The 26,700-nt window shown below is 37.6% G+C and overlaps 1 protein-coding gene across 3 annotated transcripts in view; it reads right to left on the reverse strand.

Annotated features, from left to right (window-relative positions):
* The window catches only part of MEGF10 (multiple EGF like domains 10), a 100,755-nt gene that overhangs the window by 59,864 nt on the left and 14,191 nt on the right, over positions 1-26,700 (reverse strand). For 2 of the 3 annotated variants that reach the window (XM_068666690.1, XM_068666691.1), the window contains exons 3-6: positions 13,640-13,766; positions 10,494-10,595; positions 9,429-9,529; positions 1,434-1,526 (exon numbers count right to left, since the gene is read on the reverse strand). In XM_068666690.1, the coding sequence (XP_068522791.1) occupies positions 1,434-1,526; positions 9,429-9,529; positions 10,494-10,595; positions 13,640-13,749 (406 nt within the window). In that variant the 5' untranslated portion in view covers positions 13,750-13,766. Of the gene's footprint in view, positions 1-1,433; positions 1,527-9,428; positions 9,530-10,493; positions 10,596-13,639; positions 13,767-17,802; positions 17,849-26,700 lie in introns of all 3 variants that reach the window. The other variant, XM_068666692.1, reaches the window with a different exon arrangement.

Consider the following 26,700-nt stretch of genomic DNA (forward strand, 5'->3'; position numbering starts at 1 on the left):
TATTTCACAAAATAAGCAACACATGATCAGTTCCAGATGAAGAGTCACTAAAGTATCTTACTAAAAAAAAATCCATATTTTTATTAAGTGAAAAAAATTAGGGTGAAAATATAACCAAAATTATTTTTGTCCTGCTGATTATCTATGTTTTTCACAGTTATTATTTTTTACAGGAATCCCATACTAAGTAAACCGGTAGCATAATAGCATAATAGCTATGCAAGACATAAGCTGTTTTATGAATTATATTTTTATATGGTCTTTTAAATTTAAATTATAAACATATCTTTTATTGTTGACTAAAAAAAAAATGCATTCCTTTCAAGTGGACAGTCACTAGCAGTGACCTACTTTGAACTTGACTGTAATGAAGTACATGATTTAGTGTTAGACTAAACATAATATTTCCAAAGACCTTACAAAAGGGAATAGAAAGACTGAATAAATAACTTGTTATAATGAGCAAAAATACAGAATTACTCCGAGAAACTCTATTTTGGGTAAAGACAAAAAATAATTTGTGCAGACTATGAATTGTTTACCTTTGACAGATGAAGAGAGAGTACACAAAATGCCACTCCTACTATGGAGGGGTTTCTGCCCTCTGTCAAGACCCATTGTCTTATGACAGCCTCGTTCCTTGACTGCAGCACCTGGTTTCACATTCAGAGGGTCTAGAAAATTGCAATGCCTAAAAATGTTGTCAATTGCTATTAGTTTAGTACTTCACTACATGTTTTTGCTATGTTCTTGTATTAAGTGTGTGATGGCCTCCACCTTCATAATTTCCTTATTAAGTATGAAACCATTTATCAACCAGGACACCATACCAAGGTGTCCCAGACTCATTCTACATATGTCCTTGATACTCCTTTCTTGCTTCCCTTCTCTTCTGCACACACTCTTATGGCAAAGGGGAAGGAGAAGATAGTTGGAGAAAGATGACTGAAGTGAGAGAAAAATGTAAAGAGAATGAGCAAACAGGGAGGAAGTATTGTTGCAAGAGAAGAACACAGCTTAAAAAAAAAAAAAGGAAGATAGGGTTGTCTGGAAGATTTACTTAGAGCTTTTGTACATGACCTTGCACCATCATTCTTCACAGAGCAAGAAAATAATGGGAAAAAAAAAAAAGAAGAAAAAAAAAAAAGATTTTATTGCTCAAATACAACTTTGTTTACTTACTCCAGATACTAAGACCTGTACTTTTCAGAATGTTTCTGAGAACAAAATAGGTCAAGACATTTGGTGCTACTACAAGGTAACACTGTCTTCAAGTAAACGAAGAAAAAAATCAGAACAGACACAGTAATCTCACAACTCAAAACAAATGCCTTGACCAGGAGACCAAGCACAGGATCAGTGATAATCCACCCAAAATAGAGGACAACACATTGGAAAGAGCCCAAGACAGGCAGAAGCAGGTGAAAACTCACCACTGGAGCAGTTGGGTCCTCCCCAGCCAGGCTCACACTGACAGGTGTTTGGAGCAATACAGCGACCATGGACACATTTGTCAGCACAGTGAGCTGTCAGAGAAGGAAATAAAAATAAAAATTAATTATAGCTTTTAACACTTCGAAAGATATTCAAAACTTACTCTCATTCCAGATGTTTCATGTCTCAAATACCGTTTAAAAGTAAAATAAATATTAGCACACTAATATTTGATGGCTGCTCTTCAAAATAAGTTATCTGACTTCTGTCCCTTCCATTTTTCCTTATTCTGAAGGATCCAACTAAGCCAGGATGGTGCTACTCAAATACTTCTGCATTTAACAAAGAGACAATTGTCCACATTCAATGGCAAAACAGTCATAGTGTAATTTAGCTTAGAGAGCTGCCTGGACATGGTCATGGGCAGCCTGCTCTTGGTGGCCCTGCTTGAGCAACATGAAACCCTTTACCCTAAGAAAGGGAAAACTGCAAGCCAAACACGTGGTTCTCTTGAAACAGCATGGACAAAATATGATTTGCAACACGTCAGGATTTTAATATTGCTTTTTCTGAATAGTTGCACAGTTCAAATAAAGCACAACAATACACTGATGACACTTAAGGTAAGGCACAAGGTACAAACCCTATGAATCACTGCAACTTTTTAATAAGTGATAATCAGAGCTGCTTAAAAGTTTTCATTATTATTTTTTGTTACGATTTGCAAGAATGTATGTGTGTGGTTCTGCAGATAAGGCTTATTTTGAAATGTCTTATTTGACACAAAGAAAACTTGAATTAGCTTCTGTATGCTGCACACCAACATAATTGACTCATAATACAAGAGGAAGAACTGGCAACCAGCAACTTTGTTGGCATCATATTCATAAGGAAATGCCCTCAGCTTTCCAAAATATATACACTGGAATCATTTCCATCCAGTTCAAACAACAATAAAACTTAAAAAATGTGCACAGGATGAGAATTTTCTTTGAACCTACATTTCCAGAAAAAAATAAAAATAAAAAAATGACAGGAATATGATCAGTGTACCAACTAATACAAGGTGAACAATGGGGAAAGACAAAGTTGGTGTTTACAATAAGTTTAATGAGACTTCACACAAATCATTTCTGTGCTGAACAGATTGAAAGTGCTATACAATAATTGGAGCAAATACTTGCAAAATGTCCTGTGATAGTTTTTCTAATTAAACATGATGAAGCAGGATAGTCATATTTATATTTTGTGTGGTCACAAAGAAAGAAAGCCACAAAGAGATCAACAGTATATATTACTTAAATCATTGGTTAGCTGGGATCCCAGCCACTAATTACATATTACAGACTTTAGGTTTCCTTTGCAACTTTTATGTTTAATAAGCTACTTTTCAGATGTGCATTAAAATGACCTTCCACAGGGAGAATATGTATTTTTAAATGTCAAAAGATAAAAAAACATTAATGTGTATTAATACTCCCTAAGCTATTTCATTCTATTACAGAAATAATGACTAAATAATACATCCCACAACTCCATTAGTTTTACATCTAGATATGAATTACTTACATCTTTGAAGATTCTTGCATAATAAGTGGTGACATGGGCACTAAAGCTCTCCCTAAACCAAGTGTGTGAAAAATCTTCCCAGTGAACCATAAAACAACATGAGATAGCAGTGCACATACATGCTATGTGTGCATGCTTGAATAACTTACTGAATACCAACATACATTACCCAACATCATTACCACTGTATACATTTTTTGACAGCCAAACCTCTGCTAACTTCAGCAATTAAACAACATGGGATAAGGGCCAATGAAAGACCTCTTAAAATGTAAAATGTAAATGTAAATAAAATGTAAAATGTAAATACTATTGTTTCCAAATAAACATAATAAAAATTGCTTAAAATTGTATGTATATACATATATATATATACATGGCATACAAATTTCTTTCTCTGAGAAGGGTGACATGAAATTCTTTACTTTGAAGAAGTTAAAGATCAAGAATGTTTCAAAAATGTTCAAGATTTATAAAAAATAACTATCCAGTATTCCTTTATTTCTTTTTTAAGTTACTTAATGCCCCAAAATATATCTTATCAATAAGTATTTCCTTCTATATTCTAGATATACCTATTTTGTAACTAAAAGAAATTACTCTCCAGACACTAACTGGGCTAACTGATTCTTATTAACTGAATTGTAGGTAACATTCCTAAGAGACAGCATATATACCAAGATTATTTCACTGAACACTGGGACAAGAGAACCACAATTTACTACATGACCTAAAAAGTGTGCAAGGCTTTCAAGCTGAAAAGACCTGAAGTACATCTGGAACAGAGAGACTTTTCTTGTAGACAAGATGTAAGAAAATACTTATGGGCAAAAACAGATGAAAAACTTAATGTGAAATCTCTTTGATAATGAGCAGTGTAAAGAAGCACCAATAATTCACTGACAGCAGTAAATTGCATAAGTCATATCTTATTCTTTTGCAAAGGAAAATCAATCAACATACGAAAAGCAATGAGAGCTGAAACTTGCATACTTGCTTTTTTATCTATTTTCCATTTTCTTCTGTTTCTTATTGTTTCTTTCAAAATCTTCCCTAAAATTTTGCCTTGTCCTACTTACATGTCTGTATTTCAGCAGGTCACATCTTTTTCATTTTCTTAAACACAGAAGGTAGATTTGCTTTTTCTGACTACAGAGTATCATCAGCCAACCTGAAATATCTACAAAACACCTGCTGCTGCGCACACGTGCAGGAGGGGGCTGCCCAGTTCCCCAGACACAAGTGTATCTTCGTCTCTGTTCCTAACACCAGGCACTGGTGTTTCTGCACCCAGCCAAATGATAATGCCCTGTTGAGAAAACTCAGCAATGTGAATTAACATGAAAAGACACATATAACCTGTGCAGATCGTCGACACAACTAGTACAGCAAGCTGAAAGCAGCGTGAAGCCAGGGCTTCACAAAAGTGCTCACAGACATGCTGCAGCACTATAGCTTCATACTAAGGGGGGTTAAGCCAGTCGTGCCAGAAGCATATCACGTGTAATGCAATCTTAGATCAAGTTGTCATTTTCACATGCTGATTACGTGGCTCATACTGATACCAATGAAGGGAGGGAGAGAGTGCTCCAACTCAGGAGAAGATTACAATTCAAATACCTACTTATATGCTGATGGGCTCCACCATACCACCTGCGGTGGAAATGCAGATTGCTCCTCCGCTGTGATGCCTACTTAAAGGATCACAGCTGAGTGGAGTAACTTCAGTGCCTCATGCCTCATGCCACTTCCACTTCTGAACTAGAGCATGTATGAAGAGTGGAATATGATAAGACTTGAAATTTCTGAATGGCATTTTATGAATCTGCTCTCTGTGATTAAGAAAGTGATATGAAGTTATTTAATGATAAATCACCATAGACAACATCTAGACAGCTGTACATTTCATTATCTGATGTTAAAAGAAGATACAGAAGAATTTCCAGTAATCAAATGTGAAAAGGCTATTTTTATCTTTAATGGAAGTTCATGAATGCATTTTTATGATCATATTATCTGTCATTTATTTCCTTTGAAAAGCCAGGCGTAAATCAACTAACACAAACAAAAGCTTGAGATATTTTGTCTGTAATTATTTATGTATGTAAATGACCAGGAGAATCCACTATGGTTCCCAATTTAGACTTTCAGCTTTAAAATAAATGTGTCACAACATCAAATAAGCAGCTACCTGAAGACATACTTGATTTCATGAAATTTCATACCTGAAATCTCATTAAATAAATCTCATATTAAATATAATTCTGATCAACTGCACTGAGAATTCATATTAGAAGGAAAAAAGTGATACCTGAACAAGGTCTGTTTTGGGGTTGTAAGTAAATCTCCGTATTATTTCTTTCACATAAATCACTTCCAACAAAAGAAGTCATACCACATGCATGACTGCATGCTCTGGGTTTGTCATTTCTGCTAATACCACTGTATCCTGATTTGGATTCCTAGAGTCTTCAGAAAGAGTAATTTGAAGAGATATATCCCTTTTCAAAAAAAAAATAAGCTTCTTTATCTGTTAAAGTCCTCAACATTTTGTGAATGAAAACTGAATGCATAAACCAAGTTAGATTGGAAATGTAAAAGAACTCTTCCACATATTGTACAAGATTTAACTTCGACTTCCTTGAAATTAATTAAAATATAGTCCCTCAGCATTTTCTGTGAAAAATGAAACACACATAACTTTTAAACTACATTATAAATGTGTTCTTTCAAATAAATTCTTCAATTCCATACTGTATGCTAGAACGTATCCTTTGGTTAAACCTTTTTTTTTTTTTCTTTTTTTTTTTCTTTTTCTGTGTTTACCATCTGTTTTTTATTAAGGTGAGGGAAATTCAGTTACGTGGTAAAATAGCTTCATAATTCTACCTATATTCTGCCTATTCTCCATTTTCTTTCTCAAGGAAATTCAACAGGTTTAATCCTGCTATGTTGTCAGAAACTGTAAATTAATGTTCACGCTACCAATATGCCACAAGGATGAATCTACTTTATGTGCGTTAATCTACAGCAAAGCTACCAGAAGACGTCTTAAAGCCTGAATCCTTTTGCTTCAGAAACATGATAAAATTGAATGGATTTTGTAAACTTAATAAATAATAATAATAATACACTTTTAATAAAAAGGTCTCAGCATGTAGCCCAGACTAGCATCCATATTCCAAATTAAAATAAATAAATTAATTAATAAAAGAGAGCTGCAGTATTCACAATGCTTTACACTTCCTTAACTAAATAAAAGACGAGTCAGAATTATGCAATCCATGTAAATACCTCTACTTTAACAGACAGTGTCATGATATTTTTCTACTGATACTGCTAACAATATCTGATTCTGTTATATTCTGTTATAGTCTCTACCACTAGTGTTACTTGCCTGTTTCTTGGCTAAAAGGTGAAAGAGTTTGGATTTTTTTGAGCAATCATATGTGTATTTATATTGTTAATTTTTTACTTTGTAGCACCATATATAGGCTTATCAATGGCATTAGTAAAAGGTAATACTAAAACTCTGAATCTGGGTTTGAACAGTTTACATTACAACAGTAATTTGTCGTTTAGAGAAGAACAAACAAAATACAACTGAAGAACAAACAAAATACAAATTATTGTTTAAGTGATAAAAAGGACTGTTTGTATATTTTCCACATATGAGTTTACTTACTGAATCCAAAAACAAAACACAAATGTAATTTTAACTGAAAAGTGAAATCTTAACAGAAGTGTCACCTATTGAACCACCTGAAACTGAAAGATTTTAGGAACAGCTATGAAAGTTAGAGTCACAATTCCACATAAAACTTATATCCTAAGACAAATTCAAATTCATATGTTCAGATTGAACTTGGAAAAAATCAAAAACATATATGCAAACCACTTAAATTTCAGCCAATGCTTTTCTCTGGCTGTTGGTCATTCTTTTCTTTGTGAATACTACATTTAGAGACTTCAGCAATGTGAGGCACCCACATTCTTGCTATAACTCTATACAGTGACAAGTAATTCTCTTCCCACAATAGTGCAGTAGCACTACCATTAGAAAGTGCTACCACTAGGACAATAGGTACTGGTGAGTATTCATGCTGTAAATTCCTAATTAGTATTTTAAAAAGGAAGTCACAAGATTTCACTTCATCACTAAATGCACTGAAGTGTTGAGTCATACCAAAATCATCTGCCAGTAGAATTTTCTAATTGAGCTTTTTAAACTGAGAAGTCAAGCAAAGGAACAAACAAAACATCAAATGAAAAACATCACTGTCCTTGGGGGTGCTTAGGGAAAGGTTGGGTGTAGTGCTTAGGAACATGGTCTAGTGGGTGATATTGGTGGCAGGGGGATGGTTGGACCAGATGATCTTGGAGGTCTTTTGACCTAATGATTCTATGATTCTATGATCATTCTCATTTATATAATAACCAAATATAGACAAAATTTGGTTCTTATAAGTCTAATAAATACGTTTAAAAAAAAATAAAAAAATAAAAAAATGCTGATCTGATCTTAGATTGATTCTCTATTAAAGTAGGGTGGGTTTTTTGGTATCATTTTGACTTTGCTTTGTCTTGTGCAGAAAATACATTTTAAATCAAAGATCTTACTGCTTTATTTTCAAATTCCAGTGAGTGCCATAAAACAAAAAAAAAGTAAACGAGGATTTCATGATGTTTTGACATTCACGGCGTACAATTTTCCAATATACAACTAAATCCAATCAGTCACTTCCAGTATGCACTTCACAAAACACAGAACTGTGCCTCTGAACAAATCTAGGCACTGTTTCACATTTATATTGAATAAATAATGTTAATGTATGTATTGATACTAATTTTTCAGACTCTGTTTACCAGAGACCAAAGATGCATCCACTGTCCTGAATTCTCCTAACCTGGTTAGCAAAATCCAGAAGCAATGGCAAATCTCTTGTTATCTGTTATTTTGCAAAGCGTTTTGCTGGAGCAGCTCCTCCAAACTTTGAACACTACGCTTCACCACTGTCTTTGAAGCAGTAAGGGAGGCGATAAACCTATGAAATTATCTCTGTTTCTCCCACTCTCAGATGAGAATAAGCACCAGGTAAAGAGTGCTGTAGATGGTTAGGCAGGAGGTGTGTGGTGACAGACACAAGGTGACAGGGCCCAAGGCCTGCCCTGCCCCAGGATGGCAGGAGCCCACCCGCAGGCTGCGCCGTGCAGGCCCTGGGGGCCAGGCCTGGGCTGGGGGGACATGAGGCTGATCTACACATGCAAGCAACTCACATGTCCAACAGGGCAGCATACACGCTGTGGCTCTCCCAGTACGTAGGGCTTGCCACATTTTTCCCTTGGCTGGGCTTGCCAAGCACAGGCCTGCTCAGCAACTCGGTGGCAAGCTGGGACCAGCCCCCACAATCCAGAGGCTCCAGCCCCTCGCTGGGCTGCTCTTAAAGACACCCACAAATGACATTACTGACAAAAGACTGGCTCTGATAAACCCAGTTTTTCAAGGAGATTAAAAGTTGAAGACAAATTCAGTGTCCTGACTTCTGGAAAATTTACAGCTACAGTCCATGCTGTGTACGTGTGTATCCACAGAGGAAAATAATGTTAAATACTGAATTAATTTTATTTTTAGCTGTACACATTTACACATCTCTGAGGACACACTGCCCTTCACATGTGCTCACCTATTATAAGCTCCTCGCTGTCACTCTTGCCAGTGGAAGCCCCTAGCTGTCCACTCTGCCGTACAGCTTTGAACAAGTTCCCAGCTGACCTGTGTTCAGCCACTCACATATACTCTCAAGGCTATGGATTAACACACCCTCTATTTTCATTCCTCCTTTCTGCTGTGATCTTGAATGAATATTAGTTTAAGAATCAGACCTTTCTAGGTTCTTCACAAGGCTTTACAAGAGGGAGAAAGAGAGCCAAGCCAGGGTCACTGCCAGTCTGGACAGAGTTCTTCAAATTCTAGATTTAGAAAGCTTTGGAGACAGCAACATGTGCCCTACAACAGGGTGGTGCTGCTGCCTTCAAACAGTTGTTACAGACCTTCATACCTGCAAGAGTTGCTCAGGGATCAACCTGGGCCCATGCTGAGGCCTTGCATTTCCCTACTGGTTTTGTTGGTGTTTATTTTTTGTTTTTAAAAAGTGCTCTGACACTTGTGCTGTCTGAGATGTAATGTGCCATATAATCATTAGTGAGAATCACATCAAGGTTGGTTACTTAGACTTCTGAGATCCAATTATCCTGTCATTTCCATATGCACAACACCAATTGACTTCAACAAGATCTGCATGCGCACCACTGATGAATAACTGAGCCCCCAGTAATGCAGCTCCCACAAATCATCCACAAAAGGGAGCCAAACCAGCCCTGCAATGAACGTATGGAATTTCAAAGCAAAAAGAAGCTAGACTTACGGACACACATTTCCCTGCTTTCATAAAATCCAGGGCAGCACTGGGATTTACGTCTGTACATCGTTTTTTCACCATGTCTGTAGGCAGTACGGTAACTGATTCTAAAGAAAAGAATGAATGGTTGATGCATATATTTCGTGGTTCAGAAACTAAATCATTTATATGCTTACATATTTTTTAAAATCTTCAGATAGCAGTAAAGATATCTCATAAATATCAGAGATATCAGAGATATCTCAGAGAAATCTCCAGAAAGAGACTTTTATTTATCTGTTGATGTATTTAATAGTCTTGTTGATTCCACAATAAACCTTATTTCCATGGTTGGACAGACAGCAGTAACGTTAAGGATTCTGGCTACTTAACCAAATCAGAAACTAGAATATCATTGCCATTAGCATACCCAGTGGAGACTAGAGTGTGGCAAAACAAATCCATTTCCCTGATCACTACTGGTGTCAGTTTCCAAGGAGAGACTACTTGGGGTGTATCCTTACAAGGGTGAGTCTGGTTTCTGGGGCAGAGACACAGTGTTGATTAAGACAAGAGAAGTGCTAGTTAATACACTTGAAGATATCTTGAATATCTCTAAGGAGATACCTGGACATGATCCTGGGCAACCTGCTCTAGGTGGCTCTGCTTGAGCATAGGGGTTGGACCAGATAACCTCCAGATGTGCCTTCCAACCTTCTTTTTACTTCCTTTTCAAGTTACACACATTTTCCCCAGAACATAAGGTTCAAAGCAGCAAAGTGTCTCATGAAGTTTTTGAACAAATGCACCTGGTAGGATCTGGAGAATTTCACTTCATGCACTGCATGCTTTTTTCTTAACCTGTTCTTTTTCTGTCAGCCCTCAGTAGGGTGATATACCCTGACATGCTAATGACAGATATGTGACTTTGCTTGGATCAGACATTTTTCAGTTGACTCAGACAATCAGTGCTACACAAATAAGTCACTATAAATGAAGTATCCTATATGCCATGCTTGATTTTAGCAGACACAAGGTCTCTACACGTATCTACAATATCAGCAGTTTGACAATTTTGCAATTATACATCACCTGTGTCGTGTGCACTTAAACCAGTTTAGGATGTCAGTACAGCTGGTGTAGTAAATTTGATCAAAAGGATGTGGATATGACTCTTGCACTGTGACTGAATAACTGTGGAAAAAGAGAGAGAGAGTGAATTATTGAGCAAGTCCTTTACAATACAGTGATTTTATTAAGTCTTTAACAAAGTCCTAGTAAGTAGCGGTAGTTAGAACAGATAACAAGGCACATAACAAGAACAGATAACAAGGCACACCTTTTAGGCACATCCTGTAACTCCTGGATGTACACACAGTCATAGCACACTTAGCAATAGACAGACATGGCTTTGACAAACACTTCTTTGCTTTCTAAGGTGAGGAGTCCGCTAAAAAGGTGCTCCATAAGCCCTCACAAAGTTGTTTAGTCAATTTCAGCCTAATGCTGTCTGTTACAAAGGATCTATTATAGTCTGCTATTGTTTTTAACAACTATCTAAATGCTACTAGTTCTTAATTTCCTCTTTAAAAAGGGAGGCATAAAATATGTATCAAAATTCATGAGGAAATGCTTAAAATAAGGATATAAAAAATAACAAAATATTAATATGCAACAAAACAGCAAGTGCAAGTTTAGGCTAAATATGAACCAGCTAACTTTATAAAATAGAACATAAGGGAAGAAAAACGTATATGTAGAAAGCAATCATGTCTCTGTGTAATACATTTGATGAAATGGTACTACTAGACATTTAAAGAAAAGTAATTATGTCTAAATTCTAAAAGCAATTGTTGTCTCGAATGAGCAGCTAACTGAAGCAGCAAGGCAATGAGAAGTGTGGCACATTTTCTCCTGCTTTACTAACATCACCCGAGAGCTGAAGAACTAGTTAAGAGACAAGATTATATTTATTCTTTTGTCATACAAAACAGAAAAATCTCACACGATTTTCTGAAAAAAAAAATATTTTTTTAAAAACTGTAGCTGTATCCATAATAAAACATCTTCATCGGTAGTGGAAAGGTCTGTCAATGTACTTACATATAAAGGTGGGTGTTAATACAGAAGTACACCCACATAATAATTACTGAAAACAGATAGGACAATTGTACCATCCAACAGTCTGTTGAGCAATCAGAAATTATAAAATACTTAAATGTGTACTTTTTCTTGTTTTCTGGCTAATTTTGAACAGAGATTTTTATTTACTTATTTATTTTATTTATTTATTTTTTGGTCAGAAGTACTATACTGAAGACCTATTACTTCTGCCTGTCAAATTATGAGTATAGTGAAAATCCAGAGCCTCCAGAGCAGTCAGTGGGGCCAGAGGAACACAGGCTGCTGCAGAAGGGAAAAATATTGAATCACCCTAGAAAACTCTTGCACAGACTGTTTGTGCTGGCAGTCCGACAGTCCTTGGTTGCGTAAGGGGGTTAGAAAATATGGGAACGTGTGGTCCGTTCCTGCTGTAGTGCTGGTTCCTGGGAATAGTCAAAACACTTGCTGAGTGCACAGCCCATCTGGCTTTTACTCACACTGTCTTTGACCCCCTCAGCACCTACTACAGGGTAAAAGCCACAGTCTCCTCCTCCTAATGTCATCACCTACACTCAGAGAAAACGTGTCCAGATCTACTTACTCCTCGCTGCCCAGCACTTGCTCCCTGTTTTCCCTATGCCCATATAGAGGCAAGCATCCCTAATCTCTCCAGCTGTCAGAGCGAGCCCGACAAAACGTCTGCGCTTGTTTTTGGACACGATGCTCAGCCCATCCGCTCTTGCTGTGATCACAGTTCATTTGTAAAGAATGTTTCATGACAGGGCGGGGTAGGTTTATTTAAAGGATATAGTGCTGCCAGTGACAGCAGCAGCAATGAACTGGGATCTGTCGGTTTTACTCATTCGTAGCTATGTTCCCCTGCTGCCTGCTCTGAGACACAGCACAGATCTTTCAGTTCGTTCAACAAACTGGAAACATGTGATGAGTGTATTTTCTCTTCTGTAGACTTTAATTACTTAGTTTTAAAATACATTATGCACTATATTTTATTTTTTTTTTCCATTTTGCTTTCACTATGCTGCTTCTTCCCTCAAAAAACATTTGCATAGATAAAAACAGTTAAGAAATGGTACACAACATGGAGTAGTATCAGGCTTATTGTGTTTTTCCTAACCATGGGTATCTAGTCTTGTGCCTGAATATTGTAACCAGGTATTTAGTATGGTAATTACTTCATAAACACAATTTCGTATACGCCGAATTGCATACCAAGAATCTGCTCCTACCTTTGCTGCACATAAGCTAAAATAAATGGCTGGGGGAAGTCCTTAAGTACATTTTTTGATATACAGACCATAAAAATTTAAATACAAGTTTCAACTTCCTCTACAAAGGTTTAGCCCAAACAATTGCAAATATATGTACAGTGGCTCAGCAGCATTTCCAGAAACTAAACATAAAAAACAATTTACCTCCAATGGAGGAAATACTTATGGTCTCAAATGAACAGTTAGACTGTCTCAGGGGTTAGCTGATCAGTCATGGGCTTAATTAAATAATAATAATGAGACATTCAGGCCTGGTTTCACTACTATAATCTTTGCTCAAGAAAACTACAACAAATGCTTGTGGTTCAACCTCTCCTACCCACTGTGAGCAATCCACTTGCAATTAACCTGAAATTGGGTGAACAATTGGACTAACTAAACTGATGAATTTATAGCTGCACATTATAAATTTCTGAACCTCATCAAAAAAAAAAAAATCTTAATTTAGATTCCAGTAATGTTGAAAAAGAAAGAATCAGCATAATCAAATTTGGCCAAACTCCAATATGGCTAATTACATTTTGCATATGTAAAAGCTCCTTTTCACTTAAATTGAAAAAAGCTATTTTTAATTTCTTTCTTGTCCCTAGACAGTTCTGTAATATTACTGGTGCCACTGTTGTGTTTTTCCTAACCACTACTGCAAAGATGGCTGCACTTCAACCCACTGTGAAATAGTCTTTTAGTTATGCATGAACTTACCTTGCCCACATGGTTATGCAAAATTTTATTCCCGGATCATTATTTAACTGAAAGCTATAAATCAATTAAAATGTAATAAGCACAACAAACCAAAACTTTTACAATCAGAATTTGTGTCAAGTCTTACATAAAAGAAATTATTACCTTTCCCAGTGGCTACACACATTTGGATCTTCAAGGTTCAAAGATAAAGTTATCCCCACCCAATGGTACAGGAGTATGACAGGAAAGCCAAAAAAGGAGTTAAGAACCATCTTTTCAAAAAGGTGACCTGTAAGAAAAAAAAATATATATATATAAAATACATTAATTATTACATAAACAATACAGGAGCCAAAACCATTGACTCATTTTATTAGGCTATGCATAAAATCAAAGGTTTAGTGATATATATGAATAGGTACTTCAAGAAACACATGAAGCATGCCTAGTAGCAGCAAATACATGCCCATTTTGGTAGACGAAGACAAATAGAGTAATTAATGCAAGTAGCAGGGCAGCCGGCAAGTCCTACCGCATTGCAGGCAGCCAGGGTCAGTCTGTTTAGAGATGGCTCATACATACCAGGTAACAGAGCTGCAGTTTTAAAACAGATTGGCACTTGCTCAAGACCACAAGAGTAGAAACACCTTTGCTCAAGGTTTTGCTGATAACATGCCACCAGAAAGCCTGAAGACCACTTAACCAAAATGCTACACCATTAGCATTTTGGTTAAGTGCATAGCAGCACCAACTTCTTAAACACCCCAGATAAAGCCCCACCTCAAGCAGCTTTAATCCACGTAGCAGCATCTGTGAAAAGCTCACCCCCAAATCACACAGTGACTGCACATCCCTAGGGATGCCAGAGCACTGAGTATACTTGGGCCACCAGGGGGGTGATGCTTGGGGAAGGCTGTACTTCAATACGAGGGCAGTGCCTCAAACCCAGGTGCCTCTCTGTGGGGAGACGCAGCAGCGTAATGCAGAGAGATGGATGTCAGAGGAGCAAAAAGCAGTGTTATAGTGTTCCGTGATGGGTGCGTGTGTGTCTGTGTGCTATTCTTTTACGCAAATGTATACGTGAAATTATATATATATATATGCATGAATGCTCCTCAGTTCTTCAAGATGTTAAACATCATTATTAGTAGCTACAATGTCAGCTCAGGACTTGCTAAAAATGGCACAGTGCCTTTTACTAACTAATAATTCCCATGCAAGCAAATTAATCAGTCAGGGGAAGGGTTTAAATGACTTTGCTTTAAATTGTTAACAGACAGTCTCACATTTTATTCTCTAGTGTTACTGCTCTTTTAAGTTGAATTCCCAGTATAGTTTGCATAAATATCCCCTTCTATGCCAGTTGTACAATTCCCAAACAGAAAAAGCTTTCTGCTCATAAAAAAGTTACTATTATAACATAAAAATCTAAAAGATTATCCCAGTACTTTGACTGGGTCTATCTTAGTTTTCAAGCAAATGATTTCATTTGCATACCAAAACACTTTCAATCTAACCTACCATTAGTTCAAAATTGCCAGAATGAAAGCTGGCAGAAGGTAACCTGTAATGATTCAAACGTCCCTTTCTGGGAAACATTTGACCTCTTATCTTCATTTTCACACAAATTTTAATACTGGTTTCTGATATCACACCAAAAATTGAGATAATTGGGTGTAATCCATAGGATAATAAAAAAATAACTTCTAATTTTATCTTCTAAATATTTTTAACAAAAATAACATATTTTTAACAAAGTAAAATAACTAGGAAATGTTTTACTTTAAATATTATGGAACAGAATAGAGTAAAACACACCAATAATTAAGACAAAAAAAAAAAGTCCACTTATCCATGAAAATAAAGAGATGTAATAGTCTTACTTTACAAGAACTTCTTCAGAAGTCAACATAAAAAGTTCACCAAAAAAAATGAAAATATTATATTTAAGATATCTGAGGACACAGAGATGATCCCATTTTGCTAAATCCCTCTTGAAAAACCATGGCTGCTGAAGGACATTTCATGGTCTATAACTGTTTCTGTGCACAAACACCGCATAGCAGTGTCGTCAATGTGGAGCAGTTTAAGACAGAATAAAAGCAGCTATATTTTCAGTTAATAATTTCAACGAAGTGGTGATTTCCCTCATTAGAAATATGCACTTTGATTATGCAGACTATAAACTGTATTTTCTTTTTTTCTTCTTCTTCTCAACTTCAGTAACTTTCCTTTTGGATACATTTAACAAAATTTAAAATTAAAAAAATAATAATTTGCATGAACCCCCTAGTGTAAAACTTGATTGCATTCCCAATCTTTTGCTTAATTATTAAGGAAAATCAAAACAGAAAATCAGTACCACTGATTAGCATTGCTAAAGTGTTTATATTAGCAATAAAAAATGCAGATGACTGATTTAACTCTTGCTGTCTGCAGTTGGCACTGAGATACCCTGTTAAGAGATTCACTTTTCTTCTTGCTTATTGCTTAAATCATCTCACCCAATACAACATCAGTGTCTTCGCTGTCTAAATACATACATGTATACATAGTACCTGTGGTTTCAGTACTAAAAGTGCTCACTCTGCAGAATGCTTTCTCTATGTAAATCAATGATTAGTTCAAATATGAGGGAAATAGTAATTCAGGCTAAAACAGAAAGCTCCTCCAACCTAGTACAGCATATATTTATAATTCACATCCCCAAGCTATAAACACTTTCTACAAGTCATCCAGCCCTCTCCTGTGAGAAGCACTGTTGACCTCAATGAAGAACAACTTCAAAGAGGCAAATGGTTGTTCCCAAACACTCTCTAATATCCAGCAACACGTTTGCATATACAGTAAAAAAAAAAAAAAAAAAGACACTTTTGAAACTGTATTTAAACAATTAAACAATTTAAACAATTTGTTTAAAGAATTTAAACAAAAAGCAGAATTATAGAACTGCTGGCTAAGGCGATATGGCAATGACCAAGTCATAGGGAAGCTAGCAAAATGCATATTCCAGTCATTTGGATTGTTAACCAGCATGTACAACTCTCTCAATCTATGACTTCAACATCTAACTGAACACACAATTAATTTAAGTGAGCCTAAGGTGTTTTACAGCCAGGTCTTTCTAGCGTTGTACGCTATAGTGTACTATTAGTACAGTGCACAACAGAACACGTATATCTAAAGAGAGCACTAAAATCTTACTGCCCCTTGACATTGTATCAGAGGAAAAAACTTTAGTTGACAAAGCTGCAGCTTTACTCTCATTTGAGCAGGATCTTTAAGGCAAGGCCTGTGCAATATGAGATCATGGTCTGTTTCGCTCTGAGATGTCTCTGTCTCCACAAACTTTAATACAGGTCTGTGGTTTTTAAACTCTAATAGGAGAACAGCACAGCTGCATGAAACATCTGCAGATTACCCCCATGCATTTCTCTATTCCTATTAAATAAATTTAGCTAGTGATATCTCTATTATATCAAGTGAAGATATTAATAGTAATCAAAAATAGTCATAGTAACACTTTTTTCTGATCATCCCAAGGCATATTAAAATTACTATCAAGTTCATTTTTAAGATGGTATAACAGGTGTACAGTTATCCCAAAAATATACTCCTAGAAATTACAGGTATTCACCTAAAATACGTTTGATGAATTATATTCATCCCACTAGTAAGCAGATGGCAAAGCCTGTATGTGTACTGCATAAACACAGACGGTTAAACCATGCTACACGTGATCTGAGATTTGTAGGCACCTTCTCTGTGACTGCTGCCAGTTCTGTACACTTTTTTTTTTCCCTGTACAGTCCAAAATCAAAACTAGAAAAAGAATAAACAAACAAAAAATAAAACTAAACATTTCTCCTCCATCTACTGAAAATGAAGTCATGATTTCAAATGAGTTTCTCCACCTGCCCCAAGCAGAGCTACAAGCAGAACACAGAGCACACAGCTCTCCCTTATGTTGCTCTGCACAAAAGGTAAAAAAATAAAAATAAATAGATGGAACTGGGGGTGAAGAGGGAGACAAAGCAATGCAAAACATGAAAGTGAAGGTTGCTTAAGGCTGTGAACAAATATTTTATGGTCAGCAAAATCAAGCACTGCTAGTGAATTAAGCAGGATTAGCACTGCATGAGCAATAGAGAATACGATGATACAGTTGCTAACATGACATAATGGACCCAAGAGCAAGGGAAATGCTGATGTAGCTTTCTCATTACTGTTGCAAAAGTGTTTTTACCACTCCAACATAAAAAATGAAGCAAGAACATACAATATAATTAGAGGAAGAACTTCCGGATAGTAAGAGCTTCTCATACTCTGTGATGGTGTATCCAAGGTTTAACAACACTCATTTCCATCTTCCTGCAGTGATACAGCAGAAGTATGTCAAATAATGTTATCTGGGCTGTAATCCAATGGGTTGTTTTTAATTATGCTAACATTGCATTATCCTACATATACAGCAAATACTATTAAAAAAAAAAAAATCTTCATTCTGTCCACTGTAGCTGAACTTCCAGACTGAATCTGTAAACTTCACACTCATTAGTGGAGACTCTGTTGCTAGCACCTCTGCCTTCACCACCTCCATACCATGACTAAGCCAGAGACCCAAAATAGGCTTAATGACTGCTAGTACCCACTAGAAATTACAGCTCCAGATGAGAAAAGACTTTTTGTAAAGATTTTGTGGTGAGTTCTTTGGTTCTTCACTTCCTATTTAGTGTTTTCCATACCATTATACTATTGTCACTCTCGAGGTTCAGCTGCTCTATCAGAGACACCCACACACACCCACAAGCAAACAAACAAACAAAAGTGACTACTTGTACTGATTACATTTGAAAATTAATAGATGAAAAATAGGAGGTGATTTTTCTTTGGTTGTCAGTTAGATGTGGTGTCACATGGAACTTCACCCATAAAACAAATATGAACCAACCTTAATGGCAGCATTATCACACAGAGCCTAGACTGGCTGGAGAAAAATAAAATAAAAATAAAATAAAATAAAAATAAAAATAAAATACTACAGATGTAAATAAAGCAACTGTCTTTTCTTGAGTGCTCAAAATATGTCACTCCAAAGGCATCATCCCCAGTTAGGGGAGTGCAGAAGAGACCAAACTGCAACTCATCTGGCAAGGCTGAACAGAACATGTATGGAACATGCTTGACAGAACATGTGTGGAACCTGGAGCTAAGTGATAACCTGATAGGGCCCTAAACTGCAGGACTTTTTCACACCTTGATGATCAGAGATGACGAGAGGCCCTTTCTTGGTGCAGCTTAATCAAGTTAACTCTGTTAATGTGTGCTTCTTTACTTTTAAGCAGTAATGCACATCCAAATGTCTACTGACTGATGGGCCACTTCAGCCACATGCTTAATGACAACCTGACCTTGCTTGCTGAATACGCTAGATGTATGACTAGCCATGACATGTAGTAACCCAGACACCAAGCAAGTTGTCCCCACAAGAGAGGATGTTGATTTCCTGATTCCACATCCTACAAGACCCCAGTTACTTAGTCCCTCCAGCCTTCCATTCCTTACACATTTATTCTTCCAATGGTTTTTTCATACCAGCAGTGTCTAGGGGGATGGTAGCCATTTACACTAGTTAACACAAGTTTAACACCAGTTAACACAGCAACCCAGCAATGTCCCAGACACCCTTTCTCAGTTGTTAGCAGGTCTTGCATGAAGACACGAATATCCTTAAGAGTCTCAAGAACAGCTATATCTCAGACAGAGTCTCAAACTTAAAAACTAGCGTCTTTAAGATTCAAAGTGAAAAAAATGAAAACTTTCAAGAGTCCAAAGCTCTTTAAAACAGACCATGAAAATTAAATGGAAAAAACGTGAAGTTAGGCTGATATCTGTAAAATAACCAAATTAAAGGCTGAGTGTGCTAGAAAAATTCTCCTTTATGGGGACAGATGTTTTGCTATTTTTTTCAAGGGTAACATTATGAAGAAAAACAAATAATGAATCACTGTTTTTTGATTCAGTTACTTTTTTTTTTCTGTGTCCTTTTAATTATAGAAGTTCCTAAAAAAAATGAGGCTTATGTAGTCCTACTAATTGTGTATATGTATTGGCCCCAATGGTTCCAATAAATTCCAAATCTGATGGTCATTTCAAGTGAAGTTAATGGAGGGAAAGAAGTCTTGATTCACCAAGTTCCAGAGAATCCACTGACAACCCATGTCTGCAGATGACCAGGAATTATTTGCCCATAAGTCACAGAAATGCCTGATTTGGAAGCTATGGCATCAGGATCCTTTAACAAATGATATCATTTCATAGCCCGCATGTCTGAACTGCTTCTTCTAAATAAATAAATAAAAACAAAATAAAAAGAGGACTAATACATGATTTTATATTAAATAACAGAGAGCACCTGTTAATTTGTGTTTTGGAGCACCTTCTACTTAAGTGTGAAAACCTTCAGGTGGGAACCTGGAGAAGCTGGCTAGTGTCACACTGCATATTGCTCCAGACTTCAATTACAAGGACATTTCTATTTCCAGAATGAAATAGAGTAACTATGCACGTTGGAAGAATCAGAAATCTTTAACCCTCAGCAAACTTGCAGCTTTGTGCTAGCTGTGCCACCCAGTGCTGCAGCACGGTCCAGACAGCTGGAAACCCTGCAGCACTGCTGCCCAGCATCACACTGCAGTACAGGCACAAAACACAGCGCTGTTCCATCACAGCCATGAAACTGGTAGTTTGTCCTGAGCACTTGGGACTTCCCTGCAAGTCACTGAGCAGTATTCTTCACAATATACAACCTCACTGTAAAAGACTAAATGGGAGTTTCCCTAGGATCTTCAGGCCTCCTGAAAAATAAGACTCTCTTTGGCTCACCAGACTCACACACTGCCATGCAACACACTGACTGCACAGTGAGAACTTCCACAGGCGTTACGGTGCCAGGGATGATACATCCATTCATCAGTCCCCTTCTCCTCCCTCAGATCAGTATTAAAAGGAAAAGTAAAGAAAGTTCAGTGGAAATCAAGTTTGCATGGGGCAAGGAGGCATGGTAAAGAACAAATGCCAGCATGCCAGATCCTTTGCAGATGGACTCATTATTATTCCTCTGGGGCAGGCTGCCAAACATCACAAGCATGGGGTCATTTCACTGTAGCTGTCATTGTGCTTAGAGCACTGTTCGCATTAAAAGTTGTGTTGTTTTTTTTTTTCCTTCTCTTTTTCTGGGAAGATAACAAGTACAGGTCGTTAACATGCAAGCTTGTGATCATTAAGGTTAGTCATAGCACATGGAACTGTGTGAATGGCACACTGAACATGTTTAAAGATAATTCACACAGGAAGCTGAAAGGATGAATTGTTAACAAATAAATCTTTTGGCTAAATGTGCTGTCCACCTATTTTCTACTCAGATGAAAAGTTACCAAATAAAGACCGTTAAAGCTGTCTAGAATCCAAGCCAAAGTATCTGAAAAGCACACTTCCAGAAGATGAAATGGCAGCTAGAGCATAAATCCTGATATAACTTCTTTTAAACAAGAAACATGAAGTGAACCATATAAAACTATGTCAAGTAAGTGTACTTACTATCTTAGTATCTATTTCTGCTCTGGGTATCCCTGGAGAATGACTTATTTAGTTCTCATACAAAAAGTAAACAAAACAAAACAAAACAAAACGAAGGAAATTCCTCAATATGTTTAATGTTCCTTCATCCCAAGCCAAATAATGTAACAAGAGTAAGTGATGGACAGAGAAGTGAAATGAGGAAGTACAAACAAATGGAAATTAGTTCTGGGAAGAATTTATAATTAGCCAGTTTTGTAAACACAGATCACTGAAAGTCTTAACAGGTTGTGTCTGTACATTGATGGCAGCATTGCCTCAGGGTCACTGCAACCTGCAGCTTTCACCAGTGGAGAACCTTGGTCTCTCTCTTCCACACAAAGTGAAGTGCATACAGGAGCCTGTCCTGCCTGATTTTCTCTCAGGTTTTTTGTAGCTGTTCAGAGGTTACCATTTCCAAGCAGACCACCTGAACACAAGCAAGCTGCTACACCTGTTTGTTGCCTGCACCCTCCAGCCAGACCTTTGAGGTCATCCTCCTCTCCTTCCAGCCCCTCTCACAGCATCTGAAGGCACCATGTCTGGCCAGCTGCTCCAGGGGAAGCCACCAACCACATTTTGGAAGAAAGTGTCAGGACATAGGAACATGCAGGAGCTGGGATTTGGCTGGTGCCCTCCCCCGGCTGGGACGATGCCACCAGTGCAGGGGGCTGCAGTGATAGGGGGACAGGCACCAGGCGCAAGTCTGCAGGGCTGGCAGGCACGGGACTGTTCAGAGATGCACCAGCAGCTTTCAGTCCGTACACAGATGGCACCCATCAGCCCTGGGCATCCTTCCCAGCGTGGCTGTTGACAGATAACAGAAAGCAAATAACATACATTTTAAGAAAGGCTATGCACTACAGGAGTTGATCTAGAAGCTATATCCAAACAGACAGACTTTTCCCCTCCCTTTTTCCTTTTTAATCAAATAACGCACTCCTTCCTGGACTATCAGTCCATATGGTAATCCCAGTGCTGTTTCAATAGTACAGGTGAAGGCTAGAGCACTAAGGTCTATCCAGATTATCCAGATGCATTTGTTTAGGACTAATTATTTCTAAATTTAGATGTTAATGGCATGTATAAAAGCTCTGTTTTTAACAGAATAACACAGGAAGTAATCTTCACTGAATTTTTAGCATAGTCCCTTTATCAGATAACATGACCAGACATCTGTTTTTTTTCATTTTGTTTTGTTTTGTTTTCCTAAGGATATAGAATTCATGGATGCAACTGTGAAAACTTTGTGGTTGCTGACAAGTTGCCTGGCACAATCCTGTGGTCGCCTTAATACACCAATTCCCTGGTTCCACTTATGCGGAAATTTTAATTCATGGTTTTACCCTCTTTTGACTGTAGCTTTTGTGAACTTTCTTTTCCTTTTATCTCAAGCACCAGCCTTCCAGACATTGTATCCAACTTTTTGCCAGTGGATAAAGGAGCACAACCACAAGACTCTGAGCTTCCTATGCATTTTAGGATCCATTTCAAATGTGTTCATCTTCCTGTAAGAGTCTTTTGCTTTCTTGTTTCAGCTCTCTTCAAAGACCTCCTCTGTTGTTTTTTTTTCCTTCCCCCATTACATACACATTCTCTTTTTCCACATACATTGCCCTCCTACATTAGATTCTTCTCCTTTCCTGACATAGCCTCTGCTATCACTTGACAAAAATCTTCAGTCTGCACTTCCCCACACTTGCAACAGCCTTTCACTGGCATTTTCACTGAAATATTTCATAATGTTTCATTATGAACAACACAGGTATAAACATCCTCATTTGTTTATATCTTCTACTTGTTAACAACTAGCTGTAATTTGTGAATAAATTTGTTGGTAATACTGTGTCAGTACACTAATATTTTTAAATCATCCAAGGAAATGTCATTTACATATGACACTTTAGCAAACAAAATTGTTATTTCAGTTAGAATCATAGAATCATAGAATATCCTAAGTTGGAAGGGACCCTTAAGGATCATCAAGTCCAACTCTTGACACCGCACAGGTCTACCCAAAAGTTCAGACCATGTGACTAAGTGCACAGTCCAATCTCTTCTTAAATTCAGACAGGCTCGGTGCAGTGACCACTTCCCTGGGGAGCCTGTTCCAGTGTGCAACCACTCTCTCTGTGAAGAACCCCCTCCTTATGTCAAGCCTAAACTTCCCCTGCCTCAGCTTAACCCCGTTCCCGCGGGTCCTGTCGCTGGTGTTAATGGAGAAAAGGTCTCCTGCCTCTCAACACCCCCTTACGAGGAAGTTGTATACTGCGATGAGGTCTCCCCTCAGCCTCCGCTTCTCCAGGCTGAACAGGCCCAGTGCCCTCAGCCGTTCCTCGTACGTCTTCCCCTCCAGGCCCTTCACCATCTTCGTAGCCCTCCTCTGGACACTTTCCAACAGTTTCATGTCCTTTTTATACTGTGGTGCCCAGAACTGCACACAGTACTCGAGGTGAGGCCGCACCAGCGCAGAGTAGAGCGGGACAATCACCTCCCTCGACCTACTAGCGATGCCGTGCTTGATGCACCCCAGGACACGGTTGGCCCTCCTGGCTGCCAGGGCACACTGCCGGCTCATGTTCAACTTGCTGTCTACCACGACCCCCAGATCCCTCTCTTCTAGGCTGCTCTCCAGCGTCTCATCGCCCAGTCTGTACATGCAGCCAGGGTTTCCCCGTCCCAGGTGCAGGACCCGGCACTTGCTCTTATTGAACTTCATGCGGTTGGTGATCGCCCAGCTCTCCAACCTATCCAGATCCCTCTGCAAGGCCTTTCCACCCTCAACAGAGTCCACAACTCCTCCAACTCCTCCAGTTAACTCCTGTTTTCATTATTTAGACTGAGCATTTCATTTCTGGAAATTCTTATCGCATAACTTTGTTACAGTCTTCAAGTTTCAAAGGAAAAAAAAATAATTCTTATGCCAACTCATTTTAACAGTCTATGTAGCTTCTCAACATTTTAATGCATTACTCACCAACTTTTGTTTTCAATCTCCAGCAATCTATTTCAAAACATCTATGACCTGAACAAGAGTCCCCTCCCCACAACAAAGTAAACCCAAAACATTCTGATAAAAGAACAAGGAACTTTGTGAAGATGACTTCCTTCACATTTCATTCATTCATTTCTTTCACACTTTGGCTTTTAAAATTTAAGTTAGAATGGATACTAGAATGGGAAAGTACTCCTCCATTCTTTCCTCAAAGGGGAAAATGGAAGACCATAATGCAAAACCAAAAGAGCCTGAATAATTCTATTTAGAAGATAGCAAGCCCACAGTTAAAGGAGTAAACCCTACTCCCTTAAAGTCAAAGGCGATTCTTCCCTGAACAGCTTTCAGTGAGCCTAGGAGATAACCTACTGAGGCTAACCTACAGAGTGAACAACATGTTGAGACCATGGTTACCACAGTGAAGTGGCTTAATAACAGTGGGAGCTCCTTTTAGTGCATCTTTTGGATTTGTTACTAACTGGAATAAATGGAACAAGACATAGACTAACGTGCAAGATCAGGCCAACTTTCCCATCTTGTCATTTCACTTCTCACTTATTTTCCTTCACCACAGCTACTTTACTACATCTGAAGACCCTAAGAGATGCTGCCAAGTGATCACATCGTGTCCATTTATTGTCGCTCTACCTCATTGCCTCCGCCCCCAGGAGAGCATGGGCAAGACTTTGTTTTACTCTTAACTGTATGCCCTTCGTAAAGCTTATGAACATCTGCAGTTCTGAAAACAATGCTTGCATGTGTAAGCCTTCTCTCTAAATAATCCCTGACCTTTACTTTAGACTAGCTTGTTTGATTTGTACTGCTCCTTGACATTACTGGGTAATGATCTGGATTGGTCATATTGCTCCATCTGTAGCCTGTAATATCTGCAGATGTATAAATAACCAAGGGGTTAAGGAACAGCTGATCAGTTAAGACACCTAAACCCAACATTTCATTAATAAAAAATAAAAATAAAATAAAAATCAAACTTAAAAATATATTTATGGTTGTGTAATTTTAGTACTTAGTGTTCCTATTTGTCAACAGAGAGGAAAAGATAGCCCTGGAGAGAAGTTCAGCTTGGCCTATGGGGTCTAGAGGTTTTCTCTCTCCCACGTTTGCATGCATGAACACCTGCACACATCCACACGCACTGGTGCATATATATAGATGCAGGTAAATGCACACCGACACATACAGATTCACTATACGACTTGCTAACTAGATGCAGCTGCAAGGCAAGGTGCTGTGCATTAGGGAATAAATACTACTTCTAAAGAAATAAAGCTGCTACCCAACACTAGTGACTGGTAGTAATAAAACATGTTATTTCCAACAATAACAAAGTAAACAACTGTGCATTTTATGCATAAAAATACTTTGATAATATGAAAGTAATTTCATATCAAAGTTCCCAGTCATGATTTGTATCATTTTCAGTTTTCTCTTACCTCAATTTTGAATACATTCCAAATTATTACTTTCTTAAATTCATTTATTTTAATGATGAACCAGAATCTCCTTTAAAAAGAGTGCCTGGTTCATCATTAAAAGAAACTAATGAAGTCAATTGCCTTAGAAGCTCTAACAATCAAAAGAAGACCTTTCTGGTTTTAATTAATATTTCTTTCAAGATAAATTTTCCTATTAAAATATGTTAATTTGCTTTGGTTCCAGGTTATCTGAAACCTTCCTAAAAATGATGTCTGCTGCTAATTCCAGCTGAAAGCAGTGTAATTTGAAGCTAGAAGAATCAAGACTGCATTTTTATTAACTTGAGCACAAGGTCTTAAATCCCTCAAATTGTTATCCTTTAGGACACATGTTGCATTCTTTAAATCTGTACCTCTTTGCAGTATGGGTTGTAAAAGGACAGCAGTAGCATGAGCACATATCAGTCATTACAAAAACGGTCTATTGATAGCATTGTCTGACAAAGCACCTTTAGTAACAAGGCACTCTATTCAGAGATCTAATTTTTGCAGACATTTGTATGCCAAACTCAAAGAATCTCTATGATGGTGGGTTTAATGAGGTACTTTGTCATTCTCTGTAATAAAAATTAAAAGACAGACAGAATTCTTCAGCTTAATTGCCACATCTGTTATTAGGCACTTCACTGTGATTGACTGGAGTGTATGTGTCAGAGACCATGCCAGAAAACAGGCAAACTTTGTAAGCAGAGTTATAACTTATAGCTCAACTGGTATTAACAGCATCTCTGTTACAACTTCTGCTGCTACTCAGTTAAAGTTACAGGAACATTGGCCTTGATTCAGACATTCATCGGAAGAAAAAAAAAAAAAAAAAAGAGTGCTTTTTTTTAAGCATTTGCAACATTCAGAAGGAAATGCAATGGCCATTTGAATGTGTGAATGTTGTCATCTCTCATTAATTAATGAGCAATATAAGCAATCCGTAGAACCAACCAGGAGAAAATTTAACATTGGGTAGTACAACTGCTGTTTTAGTTTGATAGCAGATGAGCAACCAGCTGAGAGGACAGTGAAAAACAGCGCAGAATTTGCAGAAGGATTGCACAGTCACAGTCAGGGAGCTTCTAGGAAGAACAAAAACAACATGGACACTCTCCTCTGATTGGTGTGGA

This window comes from Anas acuta, chromosome Z (genome assembly GCF_963932015.1).
Source record: "Anas acuta chromosome Z, bAnaAcu1.1, whole genome shotgun sequence".
NCBI lineage: Eukaryota > Metazoa > Chordata > Aves > Anseriformes > Anatidae > Anas > Anas acuta.